Here is a 26,188-nt window from a genome sequence, read left to right as displayed (position 1 = left end):
TAACATAGATTGAATATTTTGCTTTATATTATATGCATCTGTATTGGGTTTGTGTGGCAAGGTTTTGGTAGCAGGGACGCTACAGGGGTGGCTTCTGTGAGAAGCTGCTAGAAGCTTCCCCCATGTCCAACAGAGCCAATGCCAGCTGGCTCCAAGATGGACCCACTGCTGGCCAAGGCTGAGCCCACCAGTGAGGGTGGTAGGGCCTCTGGGATAACGTATTTTAAGGGGAAGAAAACCTGTATTACTGCAGCTGAAGAGAGGAGTGAGAATATGTGAGAGAAATAACCCTGCAGACACCCAGGTTGGTGAAGGAGGGGGAAGAAGTGCTCCAGGCGCTAGAGCAGAAATTCCCCTGCAGCCTGTGGTGAAGGCCATGGTGAGGCAGGCTGTCCCCCTGCAGCCCAGGGAGGTCCACGGTGGAGCAGATATCCACCTGCAGCCCGTGGAGGACCCCACACCGGAGTAGGTTGATGCCCGAAGGAGGCTGTGACGCCATAGGAAGCCCACGCTGGAGCAGGCTCCTGGCAGGACCTGTGGACCCAGGGAGAGAGGAGTCCACACTGGAGCAGGTTTTCTGGCAGGACTTGTGACCTGTGAGGGACCCATGCTGGAGCAATCAGTGCGTGAAGGACTGCAGCCCACGGAAGGGACCCATGCTGGAGCAGTTCATGAAGAACTGCAGCCCGTGGGAAGGACTTGCGTTGGAGAAGTTTGTGGAAGACTGTGTCCCATGGGAGGGACCCCACGCTGGAGCAGGGGGAGAGTGTGAGGAGTCCTGCCCCTGAGGAGGAAGGAGCAGCAGAGACAATGTGTGACGAACTGACTGCAACCCCCTTTCCCCATCCCCCTGTGCTGCTCAGGGGGAGAAGGTAGAGAAAAATCAGGAGTAAAATTAAGCCTGAGAAGAAGGGAGGGGTGGGGGCAAGGTGTTTTAAGATTTGGTTTTTATTTCTCATTACTCTACTCTGATTTAATTGGTAGTAAATTAGTTTCCCCAAGTCAAGTCTGTTTTGCACATGACAGTAATTGGTGAGTGATCACCCTGTCCTTATCTCAACCTGCAAGCCTTTCATTATATTTTCTCTCCCCTGTGCAGCTGAGGAGGGGGAGTGAGAGCAACTTTGGTGGTGTCATGGTTTAACCGCAGCCAGCAACTAAGCACCACGCAGCTGCTCACTAACTTCCACCCCAGCCAGTGGGATGGGGGAGAGAATTGTGAAGAAAAAGTAAAACTCGTGGATTGAGATAAGAACAGTTTAATAGAACAGAAAGGAAGAAAATAATAATGACAATAATAAAAGAACTGGAATATACAAAACAAGTGATGCACAATGCAATTGTTCACCATTCACCAAACAACGCCCAGTTAGTTCCCAAGCAGCAATCTGCCACCCAGGCCAACTCCCACCAGTTTATATATTGGACATGATGTCACATGGCATGGTATATCCCTTTGGCCAGTTTGGGTGATCTGTCCTGGCTGCGTTCCCTGCCAACTTCTTGTGCCCCTCCAACCTTCTTGTTCGCTGGGCATGAGCAGCTGAAAAATCCTTGACTTAAACACTACTTAGCACTAACTGAAAACATCAGTGATCAGTGTTACCAACAGTTTTCTCATACTAAATCCAAACCATAACACTGTACCAGCTACTAGAAGGAAAAGTAACTCTATCCCAGCTGAAACCTGGACAGGTGGGCAGCTGGTATCCAGCCAGGGTCAACCTACTGCAGCATCTAAAGATACATTAAGATAAATAGCTAGCAACTTGTCCTGTTTTTTTCTCAGGAGTGCTTGACAGTTGCTTGCATGATCCGATAGGATGGTGAGACTACCAAGTTTCCTTTACTTACACAAGTTTGGAACTTTTAACTTGACTAAATTAGCATTAAGTTTTTCTCATTTTAGAAGAGCAGTCCTAGTTGGCATATGCAGAAGGTAGTATCAAGAAGCACACTGCTTAAATTGACAGTTATTTATTGTGTTCAGGGACATTCAATAAACACCAAGCTTTTAGCTTTAGTTTGGCAATCCTTCCCCACCAAAAATCAGTTGGTTGGGGTTTTTTTTTCTGGCATAAACTCCATTGCCAGCAATGGATGTATCAGAACAAGAAGTTAATAAATAATACACACAGACAGCAGTTTTCTAAACATACCTCCTCTTTAAAAGGCATGATACAGATTTACTAAACAAATCACAAGCAAGTTCTTCACAGAAGAAAATTTTGCTACAGGCCACCTCTGAACATTGTTTTCTTCACCAATGCTGGTAGTTTATTTCATGGAGTACAGTATTTATTTTTGAACAGTACTGATGAATCATTTAAAAAGGTTTTTTCACCCTTAAGGTAAGCTGAGACATGTAATTAGTACTGAACTGTATGAATTCAGGAGTGGTGTATGCTTGCCGAGCATTTCATGGCAAACGTGAACAAACATACAAGAGAGGAAATGACAATATGATACTCTGGTAGTAGGGGTCCACAGGATTTTCTTTTTTCCGTTTTTTTTCAGCTTGCTTTTAAACCACTGTTCAAATGTTAAAGGTATGATATTTAAAACAGATGTTTTGTTTGACTTTCCATGAAGAACTGTGTTAAAAACACAATTGAAGAAACTTCTGCTCATGATGAGAATCACTTTCAAGTACTTAAATTTTAATATCCCCTTCTATATTCCATTAATTTCTTATTAAAAATGTGTTTTTATAAAAGCATGAAGACTACAGAAAACCAATTAACATAATAGTGTTAATCTTGTATAATTTTTTTCCACAACTTTATTTTACATATCACAAAACTTCTGCTTTAGCAAAAGAAAAAAGAATAAAAATAAATTCTCTTCCAAGTATTTACACACAGGAATTACCCTGCTGTGGGATCAGATACTTTACTCTACAGTCCCTCTAATCCAAGGTGTAGTCTTAGGCATATCCCTTTGTGATTTAGGTTCTTGGAAGTTTTCAGCAAACCTTTCTCTTGCTTTATCCCAGTTCTTTTTATTCTTGCTCTGGATTATCTGAACATCTTCAACTGAGGCTGGTCTACTGGTACCCAAACCTGCATGTGTTTTATGTAACTGAAGGTGGATCTGTCAAATACATTAAATACTGTTGTAACTGCAAGTTAGGTATTCTAATTACTTTCAATCGTACTTTATAATACTAGTTCCACCCCCCTTTCCCAAGTGCTTCTCTTTAAGACTCTGAGATACTTAGATCATACACGGACATTTAAAGTACTGTTAAAATGATGGGTCAAATCACCACCTCTAGAACTATGATCTAGAGTGCTGAATGATGTTAAAAGCCACTAAAATTACTGTGAAGTACTCCTCACTGAGTGAAGAGCGTATGATCCCTGTGCTGCATATTTTGACAGCAAAAGGTATAGGGTGGCTCTGAGCAGCACTAGTGCCAAAAGACAACACATCTCTGGTGATAAAAATGGGGCTAACACAGCTGCCACAGAGGCCCAGAACTCAGTGGCTAGAGTGACTTCATCCAGCTTTTCCTCTCTCATAGGCCATCATCTAGCTTGATTTTTGTGCTGCATCAGCCTCAGCGAAAGTGAGGAATTCCAACATACGCCCATCTTGAATTCACAACACTTAATTATTTAAATCTTCCTCCAGACTTTGTGTTCAAATACAAGATCATTAATTCAGTGCCTAGAAGCTGTTGTCCTCCCTTTGCTTCCTAACGCAGACATTACTGGCATTTTCTACTGAAGGGACAAAATAATTGAAAAACTTCAAAATACTTCATTAATCAAGTAAAAGAATAATTTGAGATTAGTCCTACTGTGATTATTCCTTCCTCACCAGGACTTTGAAATGTTTGAAGTGAATAGTGGCTTACAGGTAGATATTTTTCACTGCAAATACATTTATATTCCTTTTTGCTCCAAGTAAAAACCAGAAAGACCTACTGGATCCTTCATACCACCACCATCCTTGCCCAGGCCTTCCCCTTTCTTCCACCCCATCTTCTCCAACATTTTATGTCCTTTGTTGCTGTTGCTGATTTCACTTCAAAGAAAGTTTAAGATAACTGGTAAGCAAGAGTTAAACAAAGAGTATAATTTCTACACAAATACTGAAGGACAGAAATGTGCATGTACATGCTGCTCTAGAAACCAGGACTGAACTACTGTGCTGTTCCTATTTCTATCAACAGCTATCCAGAAGACCCTAGTGCTACCTTTTGTGAGTTCTTCCATGAATATCTTCAGTTACCAAAGCTATTCCAAGCCTCTGGTCAATACCAGCTTTCTTAAAACTCCTTCTGAACTACTTGCTTGCTTTAGGAGTTAAAAGATACAGCATGGGTGGGTGGGAGGGAATTGACTGCACTAGGGAAAAGGCAGTATCACTACCTCACCACCAAATCATCCTAACGCACATTATTTCATTGTCTCACACTTCCTTTTACTAACTTAGAAGCATCTACAAGTTCATGTTTCTTAAAAAGCCCACCCCAATTACAGCTACAGGAGCAAAGGAATAATTAAAGAGGGAGATTAAAGTGTCATTTAAGAGGTATATAAATGAATGTCCCATGATAGGCTGGATATTGACAATGAAAGAAACTGTAGGTGAAAAATTTGCATGTGTACTACTGCTGGGACTGGAAAGGAAGAATAGAAATTGAGACATGTGAAAACAGACACTGTTGAAGGTGTAATAGTGCAGCTGGGGAGTTCCTTGATTTGAGTTGGTAAGGAGTGATCCAGGCATCTTTACTGCCAACTTGAATTCTGTATGGAAGATGAGGAGTTAATAAAAACCATGTGAACTGGGAAGTGAGAACAGCTTACTATTTTCTAGCTCTCCTAACACATTATATACAGGTAATTCATAATCTAACAAAACTGTATCCTAGTAACTAATTGATACTTACTTTATCATCATTTTTTAAGATTCACTAGAGAAGGACATGGAGGATTCCCCACCCCACAACAAACTCACATATGAACAGAAGCTGGACTATCATCTCTCTGGAAGGTTCCTTCACTTCCAATGGTCTCTCTGCGTCTTCCTGCTCTATCTTTGTACTTTGGATTCTTCACTGCTTTGTTGTCTTCATACTCTGTGTTCTTTATAAGCATATTAAATTCCATCGAGACAAAGAAAGCAGGCTTTAAATTCTTTATTTTTGGTAACTTCACGGCTTCCCTCCAAAAGGAAGGCAGCTTCAGCCTATTTCATTAATTCTAAATATTTTAACCAAAAAATTATACGTCTCATTTAGTACTTTCTTACCTTAAAGCCATACCTTGTAAGGTATGTTATTGCCATCATCACATAATAATATAATATTGCCAGAGGCTGTAAATAATATTGTAAATAATAATGTAATATTTACAAAGGCTGTAAATAAACAAACAGATTCTCTTGAATCTTCTCTTGGTATGAAGAATCAATCTCTCCATATTAAGCAGAAAACCACATGGACATGCCACTGGCATTTTGTTGAAACATTTAGCCTGTTCCTCAGGAACTATTTCTTCAGAGTACATCACATAAATAAGCATGTGTATAGATTCTGTATTGATACTGTTTTCATAGTTGAGGAATTTGAGAGAAATTATAGTATTCTGTTTTCTACACGAATACTTACTACAAGTGCTACATGTAACCACATAGTTAAAATAATCTCTAAAACAGAAGTAACTTGAATACTTGCATACTATATTGCCTGCACATTCATGTTGGCATTCTTCTATGGCAAAGAAGGCTTAAAATAAAAACTTTAAAAATTTCCCTCTTCCTTCCATCATTTTTTCAGTTGCTCATTATTTTTCCTTTCCAAGTAAAAGACACCACTGCAATTTAGTGCAAACTTAACTTGCAGAAATAAAAATGTCTTAAGAAATCTTAACCTAAAAAAGATGAGGAATTGTGTACACATTGGAACGGATCTTCTTTTCCTAAACTTTTAACAGAACTTTCATGTCCTGTTACCATCATCTCTCTTTGTAAAGGTTTGTAAATAATTATTTAGTGTACAAAAGACAACGTTGAGTTAAACTACCAGGCTCAAGTTTGAGTGCATTTGAGAACCTTCCTTATTCACTGAAGTCTATGGCTTAAAAATAGGAATCACAAAGTAGACTTCAAACACTTAATCATCTTCTACTGTAAACTCACCTGTAAACCATATTTTACCCGTATTTGTTTTAATGCTTTTCTTCTGACTAACTCTCTCTCTTCTTTGCTAAGTGCTGGGCAAACTAAAAGGAAGAACACAGGATTGAATTTCTAATGAATCATGTAACAATGTTTAGAAACATAAGACAACTGTGAGAATTTTTGTTCTAACATTATTACACATAGACATGCTTACCAAGAAGAAAATACATTATCACGTATTGTAGAACTCTTCTCAGTTGACAAGAAAATTGTAAGAATACTTAAGTAATTATTATGTTTATAAAGTAAAAAAACATAATAAAAAACATATCCCGTGATAACATGACTAACCAGAAGATTCCTTTTTCCTGTCCAGGCGAAGATGTGCTCTGACTTGTCCTGGTTCACATCCATCACAAGTATCGCTGCCAGGATGTATATGAAAAGAAAGTACAGTTTCACCAATCTTTACTTCATCTCCGTGCTCCAAGATGTAGGGATCACATTTTGTTTTAGGCTACAGCAAAACAAAGGTTTGGCAGCCATGTTAATTATTTACTAATGAAGGGCATGAATTCTATTTCATGAATACTGCTCATAATCTAGTAATTCAGTTTGGTCACACAAATGCAGGCAAGGAAATAACTGGGTATTTCACTCCAGCAACTGCAACCATAGTGGATTTTTCCTAGTATAAACCAAACATGAAGTATTGTAAGTCACACTAAAACCAGAAGGGAACCAAGGAAGAGACTATGTATGAAAGAAGCCGTATAATTATGTTGTTAGCGATTTGCCATAACATATTTAAAATGATCACATGACTACAGTTTTCTGCAACGTACACAGCTTTGTAACAACAGGTACTCACCTGGAGAATCTGATTTCCATTAACAACTGTTCCGTTCTGACTGCCTTGATCCACGAGAACATAATTTTGCAAATCATGGTCAAAATACACTTCTGCATGGAACTGATAAACAGAAGTCTAAGTGAAATGATGTTATTAAGCAAATACGTCACAATTTATATGCTATTTTAAAATCGGATTTCAGAGTATCTTTTGAGGCCTTTTAAATGAGTGGCTCTGGTACTCTAAGTTAATAGTGTTCCACACCTTATGATTTCATCAATGTGACATCTAAATGAATGTGCCACAGCAGCAGGAGCTAAAAGTATACTATTAATAATATAACTATTTTGACCATAAACTGATTCAGTACTGAAAAAGCATATACTTCCAATGTGGCAAGTATGCTTTACTTAAAGGACTGCAAGATTCGGTAATACAGCATTTTAAACTGTTCTTACAAATAAAAGACTTTTTTCCTTTAAGGTATGTTACAATACTCAATTTTTTCTCTTTCAATTAAAAAGAAATCTGATCTCATTCTACAGCTTCAGGTTATTTGGTCTTTCATATCTGAAATGGCTCCCTAAATGCCATGCTTTTGTAAATTTCACGTAATTCACCTTCACCTGCATCTTAATGCCCAGTACACAATGACGAGCCATCCTTTGCTGTTCCTTTTATATCCTTTCTGAAATTGAGACTAACAGTCTAATTTTTTTGTTTGTTTTGTTGTTGCAATTCTATATAGGTATTGCTCTACGCCCACATGGAACAGAGAATATACAACTCCTAGCCAAACTCAAAGATACATACTACCTCCAAAAATGGCCACTGAGCAAACCAAAATACCAACTTCTGCAGCCTACTAAGACTCCCAGTAAAAATCAGAAGTCAAAAAATGTGACAGTTTCAAATTTGACAAGCAAAGATCCATTTTGCTATAGTGGAGGAAAAAAACAAGACTCAAACTGGGAAGAAACTGTTCATGTAAAACCAAATCTCTTATCTTTGAACAACAGCAGTAGCTCTATTCAGTAATAAAAAGTACCAAAATAGTATTTTGTAGATTGGCTAGTATTTACAACAGCAATACTCCCATAATGGAGACTCACTAGCCCATTCAATAGATAATTTAGTTTCTACCTGTTTCATTGAATAGGATAAACCCAAACTTTACTTCTAAAGATGCTAAATCTGCAGGGTGTAGCATTTTTTTATATCTCACTTTACACTCAAGTAAAGCAAATGCCAAAGTGGTCCACAGCTATTAACTATGAATAGTGAGGAAAACAAACTGGTAATTAACTTTTTGTTCCTATAGATATGTCATTTATCTTCCTGCCTTTGACTCCTTACCTGCAAAGCAAAATAACTTCTTAACATAAACAGGTAGGTACTCATGAAGTATAAAATGGTAACATTACAGAAAAATAAAAGCCTTTTGGCTTCTTTATGTACTCGATGCATGCCTGAAAAAGTCATTAATAGCAGGGAAAGATTTGCTCTGGAAATTGTTTAGTATGAAATAAGGTACATGGCCAATTAATCAGAACTATCATCTGGAACAGACATAGTAAAGTATATTTCAGATACTTGCATTTGCAGATGTTTTAACCAATTTTTGTTTTGTTTGTATGACATTTTTGTCAATCTACTTTTCTTTTATTATGAGTGCTGTATTTATGATACGTGTTAAAGTAGTTAGCAAAACAGAGCACGTAATTTATCTTTAATCTTTCTTAACCAGGAGAAAAATTTTCCATTACAATCTGCCACTGAAAGAAATTCTGTTAAATTTTCAAGCTCCCTGTACATCAGTTACAGTGAAGAAAAATAAAATAAAACCTGTTACTCTAAGCTGAACTGCAAGGATTGGATTACTTTATGACAAAGTTCTAACTAGCTGACATCAATATTTTGTATACCATTAGTACTTAGAGCAGTAAGTTTTCTTCAAGTTCAATAACCAAGAAATTCAAGACTCAAAGTATAATTTTTTTACTGTGCATTACACTGTGGGTTAGTAAAACTCCAATTTAAAAAAACACTTAGCTTTTCTAGACTTTGAAATCACACTGCTGTTCATTTTAAATTCCCATTCAATAAAATACTGTATGTTTTCCTTTTTCTAACTTCAAATGTGGCTAAACCCTCATCTCCTTCGTAAAGTTCTTTTAAAAATTGAACATCAGATTTTGCAAAATTGAAAGCCATAAAATCTAAAGCTTCATTCATCTACTTTTCAGCAGACAGAAACAAGAGTTACCTTACTGACTCCAACTTCAGGAATCTGAAGTGTGTGTCCAACATCTTTTTCTCTGGAAAGGCAAGTTGATATATAAATCACAACAAAGTAGAAACAGGTCTAATAAGTGGCTTACAAAAGGTGCATTTCAGCTGAACTTCAATACCATGTTTCTCTTCTGAGCTATTAGGGAGCTTTACAGATGTAAAACACTGTGTTGCTACATACACAATGTAAAGACTTGGTTCAGGTCCCTTCTTCCATCTATAAACTATACACAGTAGGCAATGAATATACAATAAAGCTGTACCATTAAATTTTTATCTATAAACCTGACATTTCTATCTGAACTTTTATACTCATACAAGGCCTGTAAATAATAGTTCAAACTCTGCATCGTTCAGGCTCTTCAGTGCATCTTGGCATCAGTCTTCAATGCTGAAGTTGAAATCTTGGTAGCATTAGGCAGGTAATACAAGCAATGAAAGAGTAATCTGTGTAGAATTTTTGGAGGGGCGTCAAAAACACTGCAGTAGGAGAAAGGTATTTGTGTATGAGTTTCTTATACTGGGGAAGGAAGAAGCAATGCAGCTAGCAAAGGACCTATATGCAAGTTACAGGCAGAATTGTCATGTTAATCTTCATATAAATGTATCCAGAAAACTGCAGCTATAAGAGCAAATCAAGACACATCTATCAGCATTAGATAAAAGCAGCTGTAAAGGGGTGAGGTTTTCAGTAAGCATGGAAGAAAGCACTAATTCATCATTAAATTCATCATCCACAATGAACAAACGAGATTATTATTTTTTTTTTAATATTAGAACTGGACGAATGCGTACAGGCTACCACAAAACCCAACTTATTTAAAAACAATGAACCAACCCTACTGGAATTTGAATACATCAGGAAGTCCAGACTATGCTTCCTTGTAACCCTGAATTTCTGAAATGTGTTCTTCCATTTCTGAAAAAGTTGCCTTAGTGGCTTAGAAAAGAAGCTTACTAACTTTCTAGAAAACAGCAGTTTTCAAAGAATGATTTGCAGCTGTGCTGCCACTAGAACTCGGACACAAGATCAAGTTATCACTAACAAATTTTCACGACTATTGAGCTACATTAACTGCGTATACTGTTATCACAGCAAGCATGACATTACATGACATGACTTAAATTTCTTACTGTGTGCTAACCTAACTCAGAGTACCTCACAACTGCTGCATGCTAGGAAGACAAGCATGAAGAGTAGGGACAAGCAATCCTGAGTGGCTTCTACATCTCTGAAAGCGAGGTACAGTTTCAGATATATATAACAAATTCCATTCAGTTTTACCTTCCAATTGTAGCAGGTTTCACAGCTGTGATAATATAAAGTGATCCAGTTTGTAGAACTGGTGATCTTATTACAATCACTCTGATACAAGGAGGCCAGATCTTTTCTTCATCTGTAATTATAAAAGAAAATAAATACTGTTAATACCAACAAATGACAGTTTTACCCTATAGTACATAGCTTTCAAACAACTGATATACATTCAGCCATCATCTAGTTGAATCCCATGCAACTTTCAGAAAAATAAACGTATAAGCACATCTGAGAGAAAACTTTGATGAGACTACTGTTTCAAAGGCTTTCTGACTGCACACTAAAGTATTCATGTTTTCCAAATTCTGGTTACTTACATGTGCATAACTGTTTAGTTACAGCAATAAAATGTAAACACATTCACAGAATTTACTAGCATATTATAAATTTATGGACTATTAGTCATAATAGACTAGACTACAATTTTACTTTGCGAAAAGGCAGCACCCTTCTGTTCACATCATAAACCTAATGCATATAGAACTTTCTATTTGACGATTTCTACATCAAATGTATTTTTACAAGTTTTTACTCTTATTAGCACTATGCACCAATACAGGTAAGAAAAAATAATAGATGAGCCTACAGATGCACATGCTTTTTTGCCTCAGTATTTGTGAAGTAATTATAACAGCTATTAGTCTATTATGACTAATGGTCCATAACAGTAATTCTAACAGCTGTATGAATTCTGTTCTTAGATGTGCTTTTGCAGAAAGAGTCTCCAAGGATCTCAGCTAGGAATAAACATAGTAAGATGGGAAGACACTAGCTCAAAAGGTACTAGGAGGAGAGAAACTGTCTCTGTTTTTTATTACTCCTGCATTACTGCAGAACTGATTATAGGAAAATAGTAAGAGAAGGAAATTTAATCTGAAAGCCTGATGGTAGCAAGCACATTTTGAATGGCATTAATCACTCAGAATCTGAGTAGCTGAGTATGTACAGTAATGACTACAGAAGAAAAACTGACTCTTTAACTGCGAGCAGGGCACAGGCTGCAGTGTAGACTTCTATAGGCTGTATTACATTCTGTGATTTGGAATATCCTTTGCATACATAGTTCCAATTGGTTCCGTTAAGCTTTTCACAGGTTACTCCCTCCCCTCCCCCCCCCCAGCCCCCAAGAGACAATTCAACTCTTGAGAAGGTCTTAAGGACCTAGGTTCTTTGGTACAAAACAGTATACAGGTTTCCTCTCTATACCCATTTCCTACATGCTGCCACTGGAATACGTACAAAACAGGATTTCAAAGAGTACTGAGTATTCCACGTTCACCCTTTTCACCACAGCAGACTCATATTACGTTGAATTACACGATTGTTATGAACAGTATCAGAAATATTATACATTAGTTGAAGAGAGTTAATACACAGAATTGCTGTGAGCTCTGTACTAAAACCTCTATTTTAGCAATTAGACTTTCTTTTCTCCTGTCAGTATCCTAATCTAAAAAAACCTTACTCCTACCACTGAGGTTTCTACACAAGCACAGGATGTTATACCCATAAACGGCTTTTACAAAAACACCACTACTTCTGGCTACTGTGCAAGTAAAGAGAAGAAAATAAATACTGGTAACATATAACACTTTTTAATTCAAAGTGGTTGTTTTGGGTTTTTTTTCCCAATTATCCAGACTGTTTTCTTGCAGTTTTTTCTTAATGGGCTCCTGGAAAAACACAGTAATACGATACATAAAAGCCACAATAATTCACCTTCGATTTCCGAGTCTTCTGAATCAGAAGTTTCTTCACTTGTTACTTCTTCCTCACTGCTGTAGGCTTCGCACTCAGAATCTGTAATTTCACCTTCTTCTGGCTCACTCTCTGTGTCTGCTGTTCTACTGTCATCTGTATATGCTGCAGTATCAGGTGTACTTTTGTGTGAATGTGAATTTATACTGTCTGTAGAAATTGATTCTTTGGCTGTTAGACTGTTTTGTGGTTTTGTGTCCATTTTAGTCTTCTTTCTTATATTTGGAGACTCTTCTTCTTCAGTAGAACTTACTTGCTCAGTAGCAGAAAAGCAATTCAGACTATTAGATGATTTCTGCTCTTCTGTGTCCAAATCCTGGAGGGGAGTTACAGAACATTACATTCTTTACAGATTGAGTTATAGTAAAGTCTGCTATCAGCCTGGAAGTAAATTCTTCACTAGGAAGAACTATTTTTACAACTACTAAGAAATGGTTAAGTTTCCAGAAAGTTTTGCACATGCAGTCAACAGAACATGTCAGTAGAAAAATTTTCACATCCTATTTGACATGACTGAGAGCATCTTCTATTTGGGAAAGTGTGGCTGCACTCCTCTTCTAAACTTCACTTATTCCTTCCTTTTTTCTCACATAAAACTTAAGAACCTTGTACTCACTTTCAGACTTGTACAATAGCATCTTGAATATTTTCCAGTTTTGCTTTTATGACACTTACTTCTGTCCCTCTCTTACTCAATTCTTGAAACTTGTTTAAAAGTCCTTTAATTGATCTTCATCACATCTTCCTCCTGTTTTTCTTCTCTTTTTTCCACAATGGTTCAGAATATCTGGAATGCCCACCCATGCTCACCTAATGACCTGTTCCTTCTCCTTTCAAAATTGCAACTTTAACAAAGCCTTTCATCAAGATACTGTAGCATTAATTTATGCTATGTGGAACAGTTCTACTGAGAATCTATCTTCTACTGCAACAAATTTCTGAATATCAGACAGATTAGTTTATTGCAGGTTCTTCCATTGCCACTTGATTTCACCAGCAGAAAAAAGACCATCAACATTTTTTTTAACTGAGAAATCTAAAGTTTCATATTAATTTTGCCAGAGTACCTTGAAAATGTGATTCTCAATCTAGTAGCCCTGATGACCATCTTAAAAATAAAGAAAAAACAAAAGAAAAAAAAAAAGAACACAAATGGCTTTAAAAGGTAAATAAAAAAATTCTCAGATTTTAAGTAATTTGCCATCTTGGCTTCAGAATGAATGCATTCAATTGCCCTGCATTGTACCAAATATTGCAACATAGCACTTAAAATAAAAAACATCCTTGACTTCTTTCAGGAAGTTTTCATATAGAGCATTTTACATTTCAAGATACTTGAATAATGTGAATGTTAATGTAATGGAAATTAAAGCACTTTCACTTTTCAGAGTTGTAGAAACTCATCAGTGGCACAGCTGTAAGACAAACACAAGAATTCCTCTCAGCCAAGCAGTCAAGCTGTTGGATAGGACTTTACACTGTACTTTTGAAACACTTTCAGTAAGACAGCAGATTCTCAGGAATAATCAGCAAATTTTAAAAGACCTCATGCTTTAACTGAAGCACTATCAGTTTGTTTAGGGTTTCTCTATAATACTTTAGCCCTGCTCCCTGAATTCTCTATGTGTGGACACTAGAAAGGAATAGGATCACAAGGTCACTGCCTAATGTTGTTTATTTTAAATAAGAGATATAGTAATCCTGCCAAAAGACCTGGCAGTTCATAAATGCCAGACATTAATTCCATTAGAAATCCTTTTGGCAAATCTCATTTTCACTTTTATGAATGATCTTTTTTCAGTGTATTTATCTTTGTCTGTATTTAAGTTTGGTGTGAATATTAGATCAATACCTGACATACCAAGGTGCTCTGCAATCCTAAATATATTTCTTCCCATAGTACTGTGAGCTACCAAAGTTTTACTAATCTAATATGAAAACACAGAAACTAAATGGTCTGCTCAAATCACAATTGAGGCAAAGCAACAGATGACTGTGATGTACTGATGTCCAAGTATACTGCTCCAACCACTCAGCTCTTTCTCCACAGTGAATTCAGTGATACTTGGTTTTGGCATCACTTCAGATTTTCTAAATTAGAAAATAAAAAGGTGCTGTTTCAAAGCCTGACTGCTAAAGAGTAGACTGTCTGTTCTGGGTTGAAAACAGGAATTTTAAAAAACACTCTTATAGACAGACCAAGGATTTTGTACATACATTCTGCCAGTACAACCATTAAGTCTGTTCTCAGCAGTTTCTGTATTTTTTTCTACTATTACTACAATCAACTACTAAGAAACCAAATAAACTAAATAATTGTTAACTACTGAGGATTTTAAAATTGCATTCCTGAAGAATATGGATTTTGAGCACTTTATGATTGCACAGATCTGTATTAAAATACACATCTTGACGATGTCTCAACATTAAGCCTGGAGTTGCTGAACATTCTTAAAGCATTTGAGGGGGTCTTTACTTGTGCTGAAAAATTCTCTTCCATTATATATGACTAACACAGAACCCACGTAGCATGTATGAAAGTGTAACTATGCAAACAGCACCCGATACCTTGCCTCCATATAGCCACTGCTTAAAAAACAATAACTAGCAGTAAGTAAACAGAGTATTCAATAATTATCACCCTGAATGACCTAACAAATACTAACAATGCACTTCATTTCTCAATGGCAGGATATTTAACTCTTCATCCCAAACTCATGATACAACACACAAAGTATGCAAGTAGATGCTCATTATAACTATGTTTGTTATACCATGATACTAGGCGTGTATGTTTCTTTGTGTGTTGCTTTGCCTAAGAAATCTGAACAGTCAGTACACCTACTCCAACAGTCACATGTTAGATATGGATTGCCTCTAATATGATTCAGCTTTGATAAACTTTGTATCTAGGGGGTATCACCACATGATCTCTGGCTTTTCTCTCTCTAAGCATAAGTTGAGAGGTGGAATAAATGTGATCTGTGATAAACTATTTCTTAACTACAGGGTTGAGTCGGTTCATATTTCTGCATTCCAGACAGACAATCAAAGGTGCAATTGAAATCAGGATTTTTATGTATCCCATGGGGAGTGATCTTACAGGAATCACAAATCACGTTCGTGTGACTGGAACTGATGGGTTTGCTTTATAAAGAATAGTCCACAAACTACTGATTACAATGACCATCTAAAGTGCAGACTGGCCTACTTACAAAATATACATGAATGATCATAGTCACTAAAGTGTTTTTAATGAAAAATGCAAAATATTTTAAGCATTTAACTATACTTGCTGCTCCACTGTGACAGAGCAAGACATTTTGTCTTTCAAAACTTTACATTTTTCTGTATTATACCTGATCAACACGCACGTTCATGCAATTCTTCAGCCTGCCTACAAATCAGAACTTAAAAATTATTGAGAGTATAATTAGCTTAATTCTAAGAAATACACTGGTTAAACTGTATTGTTTTCTAAATCAGTTTTATACAAAACATAAAAATGTGTACAAATACAACTTTTCAGAAATGTGAAGTCTGTTGCTTCTTGGTTTGCTAGAAGTTCAGTGGGTGACTTAATGGAATCATGGCTACCAAATGCTCTCATCTAAAGGGCTGAATATTAGATCTTTAGCACTGACAATTTGAAATATTAATCTGAAATTTGGTATTTTACTAAAAAACATTTTCAAACAGTTTAAAATAGCTTTCTCTCAGATGACTAAGTTTTCACTTGCTAGCACCATTTCACAAGTACTTCAGTTACTGTCCTCCACCCTACACAATACTTGAACTTCCAATGCAAAAAATCTAATTAAAAGCCAGAAAAAGAGTAAAGCTCTTCCTATATCATAAAGAAGCCATTTTATACACCGGAGGACAGCTCTGAAATACAGGAAACATAAATTTGCCTTACCCAAAGAATGCACAGTTTTTTTAGTCAGGACACTCTGTGTTAATACAGTGATGCTAAATATGTCTCTTCCCAAATATTCTAGAATGTCATCAAAGTTTTCTTCAGATGTTTCACTTAGTGTTTCAAATATATTTAAAAGTTACTTTGTAGATGAACTGATTTTGATCAAATAGCTTCAAAAAATTATTAATTCCTTTAGGAAAACAGGTATCTAAACATCAACTACTATATAATTTTCCTTCAATAAAAATATCAAGGTTAAAGGTAAACATCCACAGACTAATGTGTTTGGTGTCTCAACACTACCTTCACCAGAAGCTGCCAATCCAAAAGAAGAAATCTTCAGATTAGCCATGGTTTCTGTCAACTGACGTACCTAAAGATGGGATGAATACCAGCAAAAAGTAAACTACACATGATAAAAAAAAATAATAATAAAAAAAAATCACTGCTTCAAGAGTTCTGTGGGAAATACAACTATGAAAGCCTTGTCCCTCCTGCAGAAGCAGCTAGGATGCGTCTATAATGAAAAAGAATATGGCAGAAGTTAATTTTGAGCACAACACTGAAATGAAATTTATTGACAGTATTTTAAGAATAAACTGTAAAAATAATTTCTGTAAAAAAATGGCATATGTCAGACCCTGCATCTAAATTTTGCTACATAATTCTAACAGCCGCAATCCAGCAAGTAGAACTACATGATCACTATTGCACACCGTCTATTCTCCAACCTGTATAGAAGTGCTGGATCTAGATATTAGGCCAGGAATCACATTATCATTTATGACACCTTGTGATTTCATTTTTTTTAAAAACTTTTCAAAATTTACTTATTTAAGGATTTTTCTGGTACAGGAGATAATATGGTATTTCTTACCCCACTTGTTTTTGGTCTACCACTACAAAAAGATATCAGAACTGAACTATATGCCTGAAAGTTCCAGAGTATTCCACTGATCCTTCTATGTGAGCTGCACAGGGGCTATCCAATACTTCAACCTGGCAAATAAAATTCCTGATTGTCTATTAAAAGTAAGCATGGGGGCAGCATGCTTAGTTTCACAAGTAAAAAGAAAACTATTTGTAACATAGAGGTCTGGTGACTGAAAAGGAACCTCTTTAAAGAAAGTTCTTGTATAAATCAGGAACGTTCCTCAGAAGACACTAAGCATGTGAGCTCCCCTCCGCTGTTTTTTGGTTTGTTTGTTTGGGTTTTTTTCAATTAGAAGTACATTCCTTTTAGCAGATGCTCACTAGTATTTTCTTGTTTGGTAATTCAGCTTGTTAAAAATACAATAATATTTTAACAGATTCATTATATTCTTTACAACCTCAGATTTACATTGCTTTTTCAAGAACACTGCAGTATTTGTGGAGAACACACTTGCCCTTTCCGCAATGTTAAGCATCCCTACTTAGATAAATAGGTACTGTATGTAAGATACCTGAGCACATCAAATTCTTCACAATAGCCAAACACTAAACCACAACTAGAAAACCTTAGATTAAAAAGGTATTAACATTGGTTTAAATAGAGTAAATCAATCAAAATCACATGCAATTTTTGTAAAAACTATATAGCTACTAGTACTGTCTATGTAGAAATATTTGCTGTGATAATCTACACATGCCAGCTGCTGAACTTCCTTATTTCTCATATTTGGCAACTTTTAAGTAATACTAAGTATCTGTCAATACTTGTATACATTTAATCCTTTAACTGAAAAAGAGAGAAAAGAAGTCTAACAAGTGTCTCATGTACCTGAAGTTCTATAACTACTGTTCACGGTCTTCCCTTGCTTCACATGCATATTCTTATAAACAACCCCATCTTCATCCAGGAATAATAAAGTTCAGGGGGTGTATGACACATTCCCAGAATTAGACCTTGGCATTGCTTTATTTACACTATTAGTGGTCCACAGACCGGACAAAAAACAAAACCATTCTGCTACTTGTACTCACTGTAGAAAATAAAGTCGAATATAACCTACTTTGGTCAAGAAATTAGGTAATGTTTGGAGGGTTTTTTCAGGCTAGAAGCACAATTTAATAACCACTTGGGAAAAGCAATAATGAAGTACTAATCCTCAAAATAATTGTCACAACTTTAATAATTTAATTGGTGTTCAAGGACAGGTTTTATTTTAACTTTGTATTTTTTTTGTCAAGAGTGAAAAAGGGAATGAAAGGAAAAGGGAGAAGGCTAGGCATAAGTGTACAGGAAAGCATTTCAATAGACAACCTTGAAACTACGAAGTTCTACTTAAAAACAGACAACTTTTGTTTTGTTTTAGGATGTAAATGATAACTAGCAGGAACTAATCAGTGCCTTTACCAATATCAGACTAAACTGGACAAAATAATACTGCCAAGGCACCTGTGAACTGGATTGTGCAGCTTATAAAACTGAAAAAATAGTTTATAACAGAAAAATCTATACTCTTTTATTCTAATAAGTCTTAATCTTTTATACTAATGTAATGTGGTTTTTTTTTTAAACTAATGAACTAATTTCTTATGATTAAGAACTGTACAACAAGAATAAAGTATTTGAACTCAGCTATGTAAAATACGACAGTAAGGTGCTTTTTTTTCCAAGTCTAACAGTGCATTTACATAAAAGTGCACTGACAAAAAGGCATTAATTTAGTTTTGAAATTTAGAAGTGGAGAGTAATTGTTTTAAGTTTCACTTTGTATTCTCCCTTTTTTTGTTTTAAAAAAACAGAAAAGGCCTTGATCCTTGCTATGACACTAGCCTTTACTTACTGTTCACAGATGCAAAGATCTGCGTACTACAGAATGTTTTAAATGTTTTTCCTGTTATCTTGTTGTCAAATTAATTCACAAATAAAGCAAAGTAGTCAGTTCACCATCAACAGAACACATCAGAAAAAGTGGATGTTTACCTCCTACCTTGTGACTGTGCAAGCTTCACACAAAATATTTAACAAGACCATCTATATAAAAATATTTTATCAATATAAAATAAGCTAAAGCCAAGTAGCTATTTCTAGTATAATCAGATGACAGAAGTGGATTGTGATGGGATCTCAAAAGTAGTCAAGACTATTTGTTAGGTCAGACCTATATACACCACAGAACTTTTAGAAATACACTTGTTGATTTAGGTCAATATGTAACAGTTCATCATAAACTAAATGTAAGAGATTTATTAACCGAACTATATGATAAACGCTTATTCCTACAAGCTTTCCACGATGCTTTCCTGACACATGATGAATAAAATTCTGTAATAAGAATGCCTTTTGAGAGTGGCAGAATGCTAATTCAGCAGTTGCACGCAGCATGCCCAGAACGTGGATGCTGTTAAAACTTCTAGCTTCAACTCCATTAGCTCCCCTCTCAAGTCTGAAGGATCATTAAACTTAGTGTTGCTAAGTATCCACCTTCAAGCTTTCAGAATTGAATGATTCACATGCGGTTTTCTCAAAGAGCAGAAATTAGCACATTAGCCACAGTCCGTAATCTTTCAACTACCACTGTCCATTTAACCTACCTCCACTGGTTCTTAATGTAAACAGTTTCCATGTCCAAAGCTTTCAGACCTCACTCCTGATACAAAATTCTTAAAACTGTGTACTGATGCTACATAACTATTATGTAAGAGTACCTGTACACTAACATAATTATTTCAGATTTCAACCAGTCAACTTGACTGGGGCCTATATAACGAAATTATGCAACAGTTAAAGCAATAGCTTTAAAAAATGCAAAATAAGGAGCACTGCAAACTTAGGAAATCAATACATTCAATGAAATCTTAAGTAATCAATTTGCAGAATAGGACTATACAAATTTGATTCAACATCAGTACCAGTGTTCATTAAGAAAATACTTCTTCAGGTTTAATAGCTGTGTTACAATAGAACTGGTATTTAGGAGTAATCTTTTTCAAGGCAGTCACTATGTACTACATGGCATGCTTTCTTAGCAGTCAGAAAAACAACAGAAAGGAAGTTATGTTTAGTATACCTTAAAATACAAGTTAATTACAATGGGCATTTATTAAGATGTACACCTTATCCACACACTGTGGACAACAAAAACGTATTGACCAAATACAGTATCAATAGGAGAGCATAATATGCAAAGAATTACAGCCTCACAGATGTTTCATCAATCCCAAATGATGGTAGAGAGACAGAAAATGTCAATGGAATGAGCTTTGTAATACAGTCACAGAGAAGGGATCGTATGTGTGTGTTTTCAAAACCTTCAGCCATTTTTTGATTCATCACGTGAATTAAAAAAAAACAACAAAAAAACCAACAAAACCAACAACAAAAAACACAAGCCAAACCCCCCCAAAGCAAGGCAGTGAGGTAACACTGAATTTCTGATGTAAATCCAGCCCACACAGTACCCTGAATTCACTCTAGTGTGCTGGCTAATCAGAGCTTCACTGACACTCAATTAGAGATCTATACAGTTGTATTGTAATAAAATAAAACTGACAAAGTAAGGGGATCTAAGTTTAAAGTTTGATCCTTAATCACTCAATGGGAATATTATTTGAACACTATAACTACGTGTTAGCAACCTGTATATAGTTTAGAGATGTTTGAATACTTCAGAAAATAAGCATACATCCTCTACATAAAACCAAACCACACAGCCCATAAATTGCATCATGAAAAAAAAGACAAAACAGGTTTTTGCATTTTCTAACTGTCAGTTCTAAAGTTACCTTATACTCATTTGGTTCTTTTCTCTTCTTTTTCCCTTTTTTATCTTTGGTGTGCTTAGTACCAGAGGCCTGATAAGACTGCAGATCCACTCGTGAATGAAACTGGTATCGGCCACTTTCCACATCACAGTAGTAATAAATTCCAGTTGCTGGATCATAATACAGTTGATTTTCCTTTATAAGAAACATAAAGAATGAAGTTACCATCACTTCAATAAACACATTATTCAAAGCAACACCTAGTTAATAAAGAAGCACATACTAAGTTTAAAAAAAATACTTGAAGTACTAAAGAACTGTGGTGGCTTGACCCTCACTGGCTACCAGGTGCCCACCCACCTGCTCTCTCAATTCACCTCCTCAACAGGACTGGGGGAGAAAATAAGATGAAAAGCTCATAGGTCAAGATAAAGACAGGGAGATTGCCATCATGGGCAAGCCAGATTTGACTCGGTGAAAATAAATTTATTTATCGCGACTCAAAAGAGTGCTGAAAGATGAGGAACAAAGACAAAACACCTCTCCCTGCCCCTTTTTCCACAAGCTCTACTTCACTCCTTCATTCCCAACTCTTCTACCTCTCTTCCCCCTGCCCGAGTGGCACAGGGAGATGAGGAATGGGGTGTTGCCATCAATTCATAACAGTTCCTCTCGGCTGCTCCTTTTTCCTCACACTTTTCCCCTGCCCAGCACGGGTCTTTCGCATGGGTGGCAGTCCTTCAAGAACTGCTCCAGCATGGGTCCTCTACAGGACACAGCTCCTGCCAGGGGAACCTGCTCTGGCATGGGCTTTCCACAGGCCACAGCTCCTTAAGGAGCTACTCCAGTGTGGGGTCCTCCACAGACTGCAGTGTGAATATCTGCTCCATCGTGGTCCTCTTCCACAAACCGCAGGGAATTGCCTGCTCCAGTGCTTGGAGAATCTCCTCCCACTCCTTCTTTGACCTTGCACCGTTGCTTTTCACACTCCCCTCCCACCCCATACACACTCCACTGTGCACCGTTTTGCTCTTTCTTAAACATACTTTCAACAGAGGCACCACCAGCTCTTTTTGTGGGCTCAGTGGTGTCCTGCAGCAGAACCAGTCATATCCAGGCAGCCCCTGACCTCTTCTCACAGAGGCTGCCTTTGCAGCCCCTGGCCCCACTACCAAAACCTTGCCAATAAACACAATACAAGATTTCCTGTAATTCAGAACAGTTACTGAACAAGAAAATATAATCTTTTGTGTAATTGTACCATAAACGGTAATCTATAGCTCTACACATTTGTGTATCCAACTATACCCACAAACTACGTCAAAAGCAATGCTATCATTTAAGACTTTAAAAATTAGGTCACGAAGTGTCCTTGAAAACAAAACAAGTTGTTTTGTGTACCACATTATCCTTGTTTTGGCTGGAATAAAGTTAATTTTCTTCTTAGTAGCTGGTACAGTGTGTTTTGGATTTAGTGTGAGGATAATGTTGATAACACACTGATGTTTCAGTAGTTGCTAAGCAGTGCTTATCGTAAGTTAAGGATTTTCAGTTCCCCATGCTCTGCCAATGAGAAGCTGCGAGGGAGCATGGCCAGGACAGCTGACCTGAACTAGCCAAAGGGATATTCCATACCACAGAACATCATGATCAATATATAAACTGGGGGGGGAAGTTAGCTGGGAGGTACCGATCGCTGCTTGGGCATTGGTCAGCAGGTGGTGAGCAACTGCGTTCTGCATCACTTGCCCTTTCTTGGGTTTTATTTATATTGTTTTTAAATATTCCCTTTCATTACAGTTATTATTACATTTTACTTTAGTTATTAAATAGTTCTTATCTCAACTCACAAGTTTTACTTTTTTTTCAATTCTCCTCCCCAACCCACTGGGAGAAGGGAGGAGGGTGCAAGTGGCTGCGTGGTGCTTAGTTGCTGGCTAGGGTTAAACCATGGCGCACATGCACTTTTAAAAAAAAAAAAAAACTGAGTTGAATGTAGTGCTGCAAACAAAACCTCTGTCTTTTTCTAAACAAGTCATCTTTTACCTCAAGCTTTTAATTTTGAAAGAGTTACAGAGCAGCTTTATAGTATAAGATTTCTACAATGCCAGGCAAATTAAAGATCTAGGAGATATCAAAAAGAACTGAATGAAAATCTATATTTATATCTTAGCCTGCTATATTTAATTGGACTGAAATAATTTAGCAACTAATTAACAAGCTTCCATTACTATTCATCTTCAGTAACATGTTTTTCAAATCAGAAAGTCAGTTTGGATCTTAGTTCTTTGCTCACATCAACTTTTACTACTAGAACTTTTGCAATGGACAAAAAAATGCCAAGGGTTTTGAAAATGATCCTTACCGAATTATAGTAGAATCCAGTGCTATGGTCATAATACAATCCTGTATTTTCATCGTAAATAAATCCGGTTTGTGAAACAGCAGCTTCAGCAGCAGCTCTCAAGCTCTCTGCCAAAGAACCCTCTGGTACTGATGTATCTTCTGCTTCCTGATATCAGAAAGTAAACAATTAAATTTTCTTCTAAAAAGAAGCTGCTTGGTTCTTTAGCATTCTACAATGCCCTATTTTAAATAAAATAAATTAGTGCTCTATGGACTTGGATTGTTTCAAGAACTATTAAACAAGAAGGCAAAAATCTAGCTGTAACTTACTGATAAACTCCTACTGATTTCAGTGGGACCAAGACTTCATCCTGTGCCTTTCATTTTCCCCAACCTTTATTCAAAAGTGGTTCACATCAAAAATACACACAGTGAGTATCTTTCAGTATATTCCTAAAACAGATTTCTGCTCTCTGTTCTGTTTCAGTTGCTATACGTGCTAAGGCACAAAGTCAGTTAAGGGAGTGAGATGAAGTGAATGATCTAATAGAAGGCTGGATAGCAGAGGAAAAAAAAAACCCCACAACAAAAAAACCCCCCACAACACAATAAGCAAGCAACCCCACCCCCCAACAACTTTCTTCTTATATGTTGCCTCCTTATATCAATAGAGAAAAAAAAAAGCACACTTTAAGAAAGTCAACAAGGCCATATTGAGCATACTCTGCTGATTAAAAACATGCCATGACCAGGCTATGTAGGACATATGTTTTAGAATGTGCTTTTTTTGTAAAAAAACCCTGAATCTACAAGTATGTTATACTTGGAACATACTACAGAAGAAATAGTTTTAAAGCACAAGGATGCTTGTCTGCTATCATCAGCACCAGACCATCACAAAAAATCACTTCATACAGTGACAGCAAAACCAAAAGCATATCTTTTAAATGAAATAAAATACTAATAGACTGCTGACTGTGAAATTGGTAAAACCCCAAACAGTTCTATAACCTGTGAATTCTGGACAAAATTTTCCTCTTCTCCACCTTCAGCAACTTTGCTGCTATCCATCCTTAAAGGAATATTAACACCAGTCTGCAATTCCTCTGTGGAATTATGCTCAGTGCCTTCAGTCCCATGATTGTGCTGTACTGGCAGTTGAGAAGCATGATCTTGAGTATCAGTGTGATTGTAATAATCTTCATAGTAGTAATAATCTGCGGGGGTGGGGGGAGATGCAGATGCATAAATTAGCAAAGCAATATTTTGCACAATGCAGATTAAGAATCCAAATCTTAAACTGGAAATTTATGCATGTAAGTAGTCTAATGAAAATCAATTATTAGGTAGTGCCTCTGCTTTGAACTTATTCTACTACTACTGAACAAATTATGTCTTGTTTTAATGTACTTTAAAAATTGGTAAAACATATGCGTGTGTAATGTATGAGATTACTATGTAACAGAATAGTATGGCATGAATTCTGCTGCAGTCCATGCTACATTTTATCCTGTTCTAAAAGGAACGGCTTGAATATGTAGGAAATGGTCCAAAAGATAATGTCAGGTTACTAAATTTAATGCAGCTAAGGATACAGACTTGAAACGTATTTTGTATTTAAAAAAACATCAAAACAAGGTACTGTTCTAGATGCCTGTTTAAGCAACCACCACCCTCTCTACCTGCTTGTGACCATGCAGCATAGTCCTCTGTCTGGACTTCTACGCTAGATGTATCTTTCTCCTTTCTATTGTGGATTTCCTCAGTAAGCTCTTCAACCTGAAAGAAGAACAGCATGTTACAGAACACAACGCTGCACTTTAGGGACCTACGTCAGAAAAGAGTATCAGCCTATTTTACATTCTACAGTTCAAACACAGCATAATGGCATCATAGGTGTTTCAAATGATGAAAAACAACTCCTGCTCATGAAGGGTATAATAATAAAGGCAAGCACTTGGGAGAAAAACAAAATACTTAGCCGAGGTTATTTTTAAGATGCCCGCCCTGAAAAGTTGGGTTTCAAGCAGTAACCACTGGTTCTGTGGTGACAAGCTGTGGCATTTATGAAACTTCCCTATTCTGCCATGAGCATCCGTGGGACACTTCTTCCACGCTTCCTTTACCTCACCTTGTTTATTAAGCTTCTTTCCTTCCTCTCAATGTAGTTTTTCCTTCAGACTGCGAAACCCGCTTTGCGGCTGAGAAGACGTTACCGTTCTCCCCCCCCAGCCCGCCCCAGCCCAGCCCCCCTCAGCCCGTCGAGCCAAACAGGACAGCAAACTCGAGCCAGCAGCAGCAGCAGCAGCACTTTCTCCGGTCGCTGAAGTCCCGCAGGCCAGGGGAGCCTGCTGGCGGCCTCACGGCGCCCACCTGCCCCATGAGCTCAGCCCGGTCGGGACGGGGCGGGGGGGGAGTGAGGGGGTGCCCTGTCGGGGGTGACGGCAGCGGGGATGCCCGAGAGGGCTGCGGCCGGGTGCCGCCCGGCCCGGAGGGGGAAGAGAGGGTGGGGAGAGGCGGTTCCCGGGGCGGGGGGGGGCCTACCTGTCTCCTCAGCGCCTCGCTGTCCTCCCGCGCCTCGCGGTAGAGGCGCTCGGTGCGGCGCAACCGGCGCTGCGCCCGCTCCAGCTGCCCGCGGCAGGCGGCCAGGTCCGCCTCCAGCGCCGCCACCCGCTCCCCCAGAGCCCGCTGCTCGCCGCCGGGCGGGGAAGCCATGCTTGCTTGCTTGCTTGCTTGCCCGCCCGCCCGCTCCTCAGCGCCCACCCGCCGGCCGCCACCCGGCGCCTGGGACAAAGCGGCGGCCGCGGCCCCGCCCGCTGGCCCCGGCCATGGCGCCCGGCCGGGGGCGAGGGCAGCAGTGGCGAGGGCGCGC

At 37.7% G+C, this 26,188-nt stretch overlaps 1 protein-coding gene across 2 annotated transcripts; it reads right to left on the bottom strand.

Moving 5' to 3' along the window:
• Positions 1-619: 619 nt before the first annotated feature.
• Positions 620-26,188, bottom strand: AGGF1 (angiogenic factor with G-patch and FHA domains 1). Of its 2 annotated transcripts, none has more exons than XM_049794421.1 (14): positions 25,861-26,188; positions 24,999-25,095; positions 24,328-24,533; positions 23,336-23,482; positions 20,992-21,165; positions 16,582-16,651; positions 10,566-10,677; positions 9,255-9,306; positions 7,007-7,108; positions 6,487-6,652; positions 6,154-6,236; positions 4,972-5,099; positions 3,933-4,032; positions 620-3,093 (listed from the first exon to the last, which is right to left on the bottom strand). In XM_049794421.1, exons 1-14 carry the CDS (start codon positions 26,029-26,031, stop codon positions 2,893-2,895), a joined length of 1,809 nt encoding a protein of 602 aa, XP_049650378.1. In that variant the 5' UTR covers positions 26,032-26,188; the 3' UTR covers positions 620-2,892. The 2 variants fall into 2 exon arrangements, with proteins under 2 accessions (XP_049650378.1, XP_049650377.1); XM_049794420.1 differs by lacking the exon at positions 16,582-16,651 and adding an exon at positions 12,318-12,672 and having other exon boundaries at positions 621-3,093.

This window comes from Accipiter gentilis, chromosome Z, assembly GCF_929443795.1.
Source record: "Accipiter gentilis chromosome Z, bAccGen1.1, whole genome shotgun sequence".
NCBI lineage: Eukaryota > Metazoa > Chordata > Aves > Accipitriformes > Accipitridae > Astur > Astur gentilis.
Note: the sequence above shows the minus strand (reverse complement) of the source record. Positions and strands in the feature narration are given on the sequence as shown.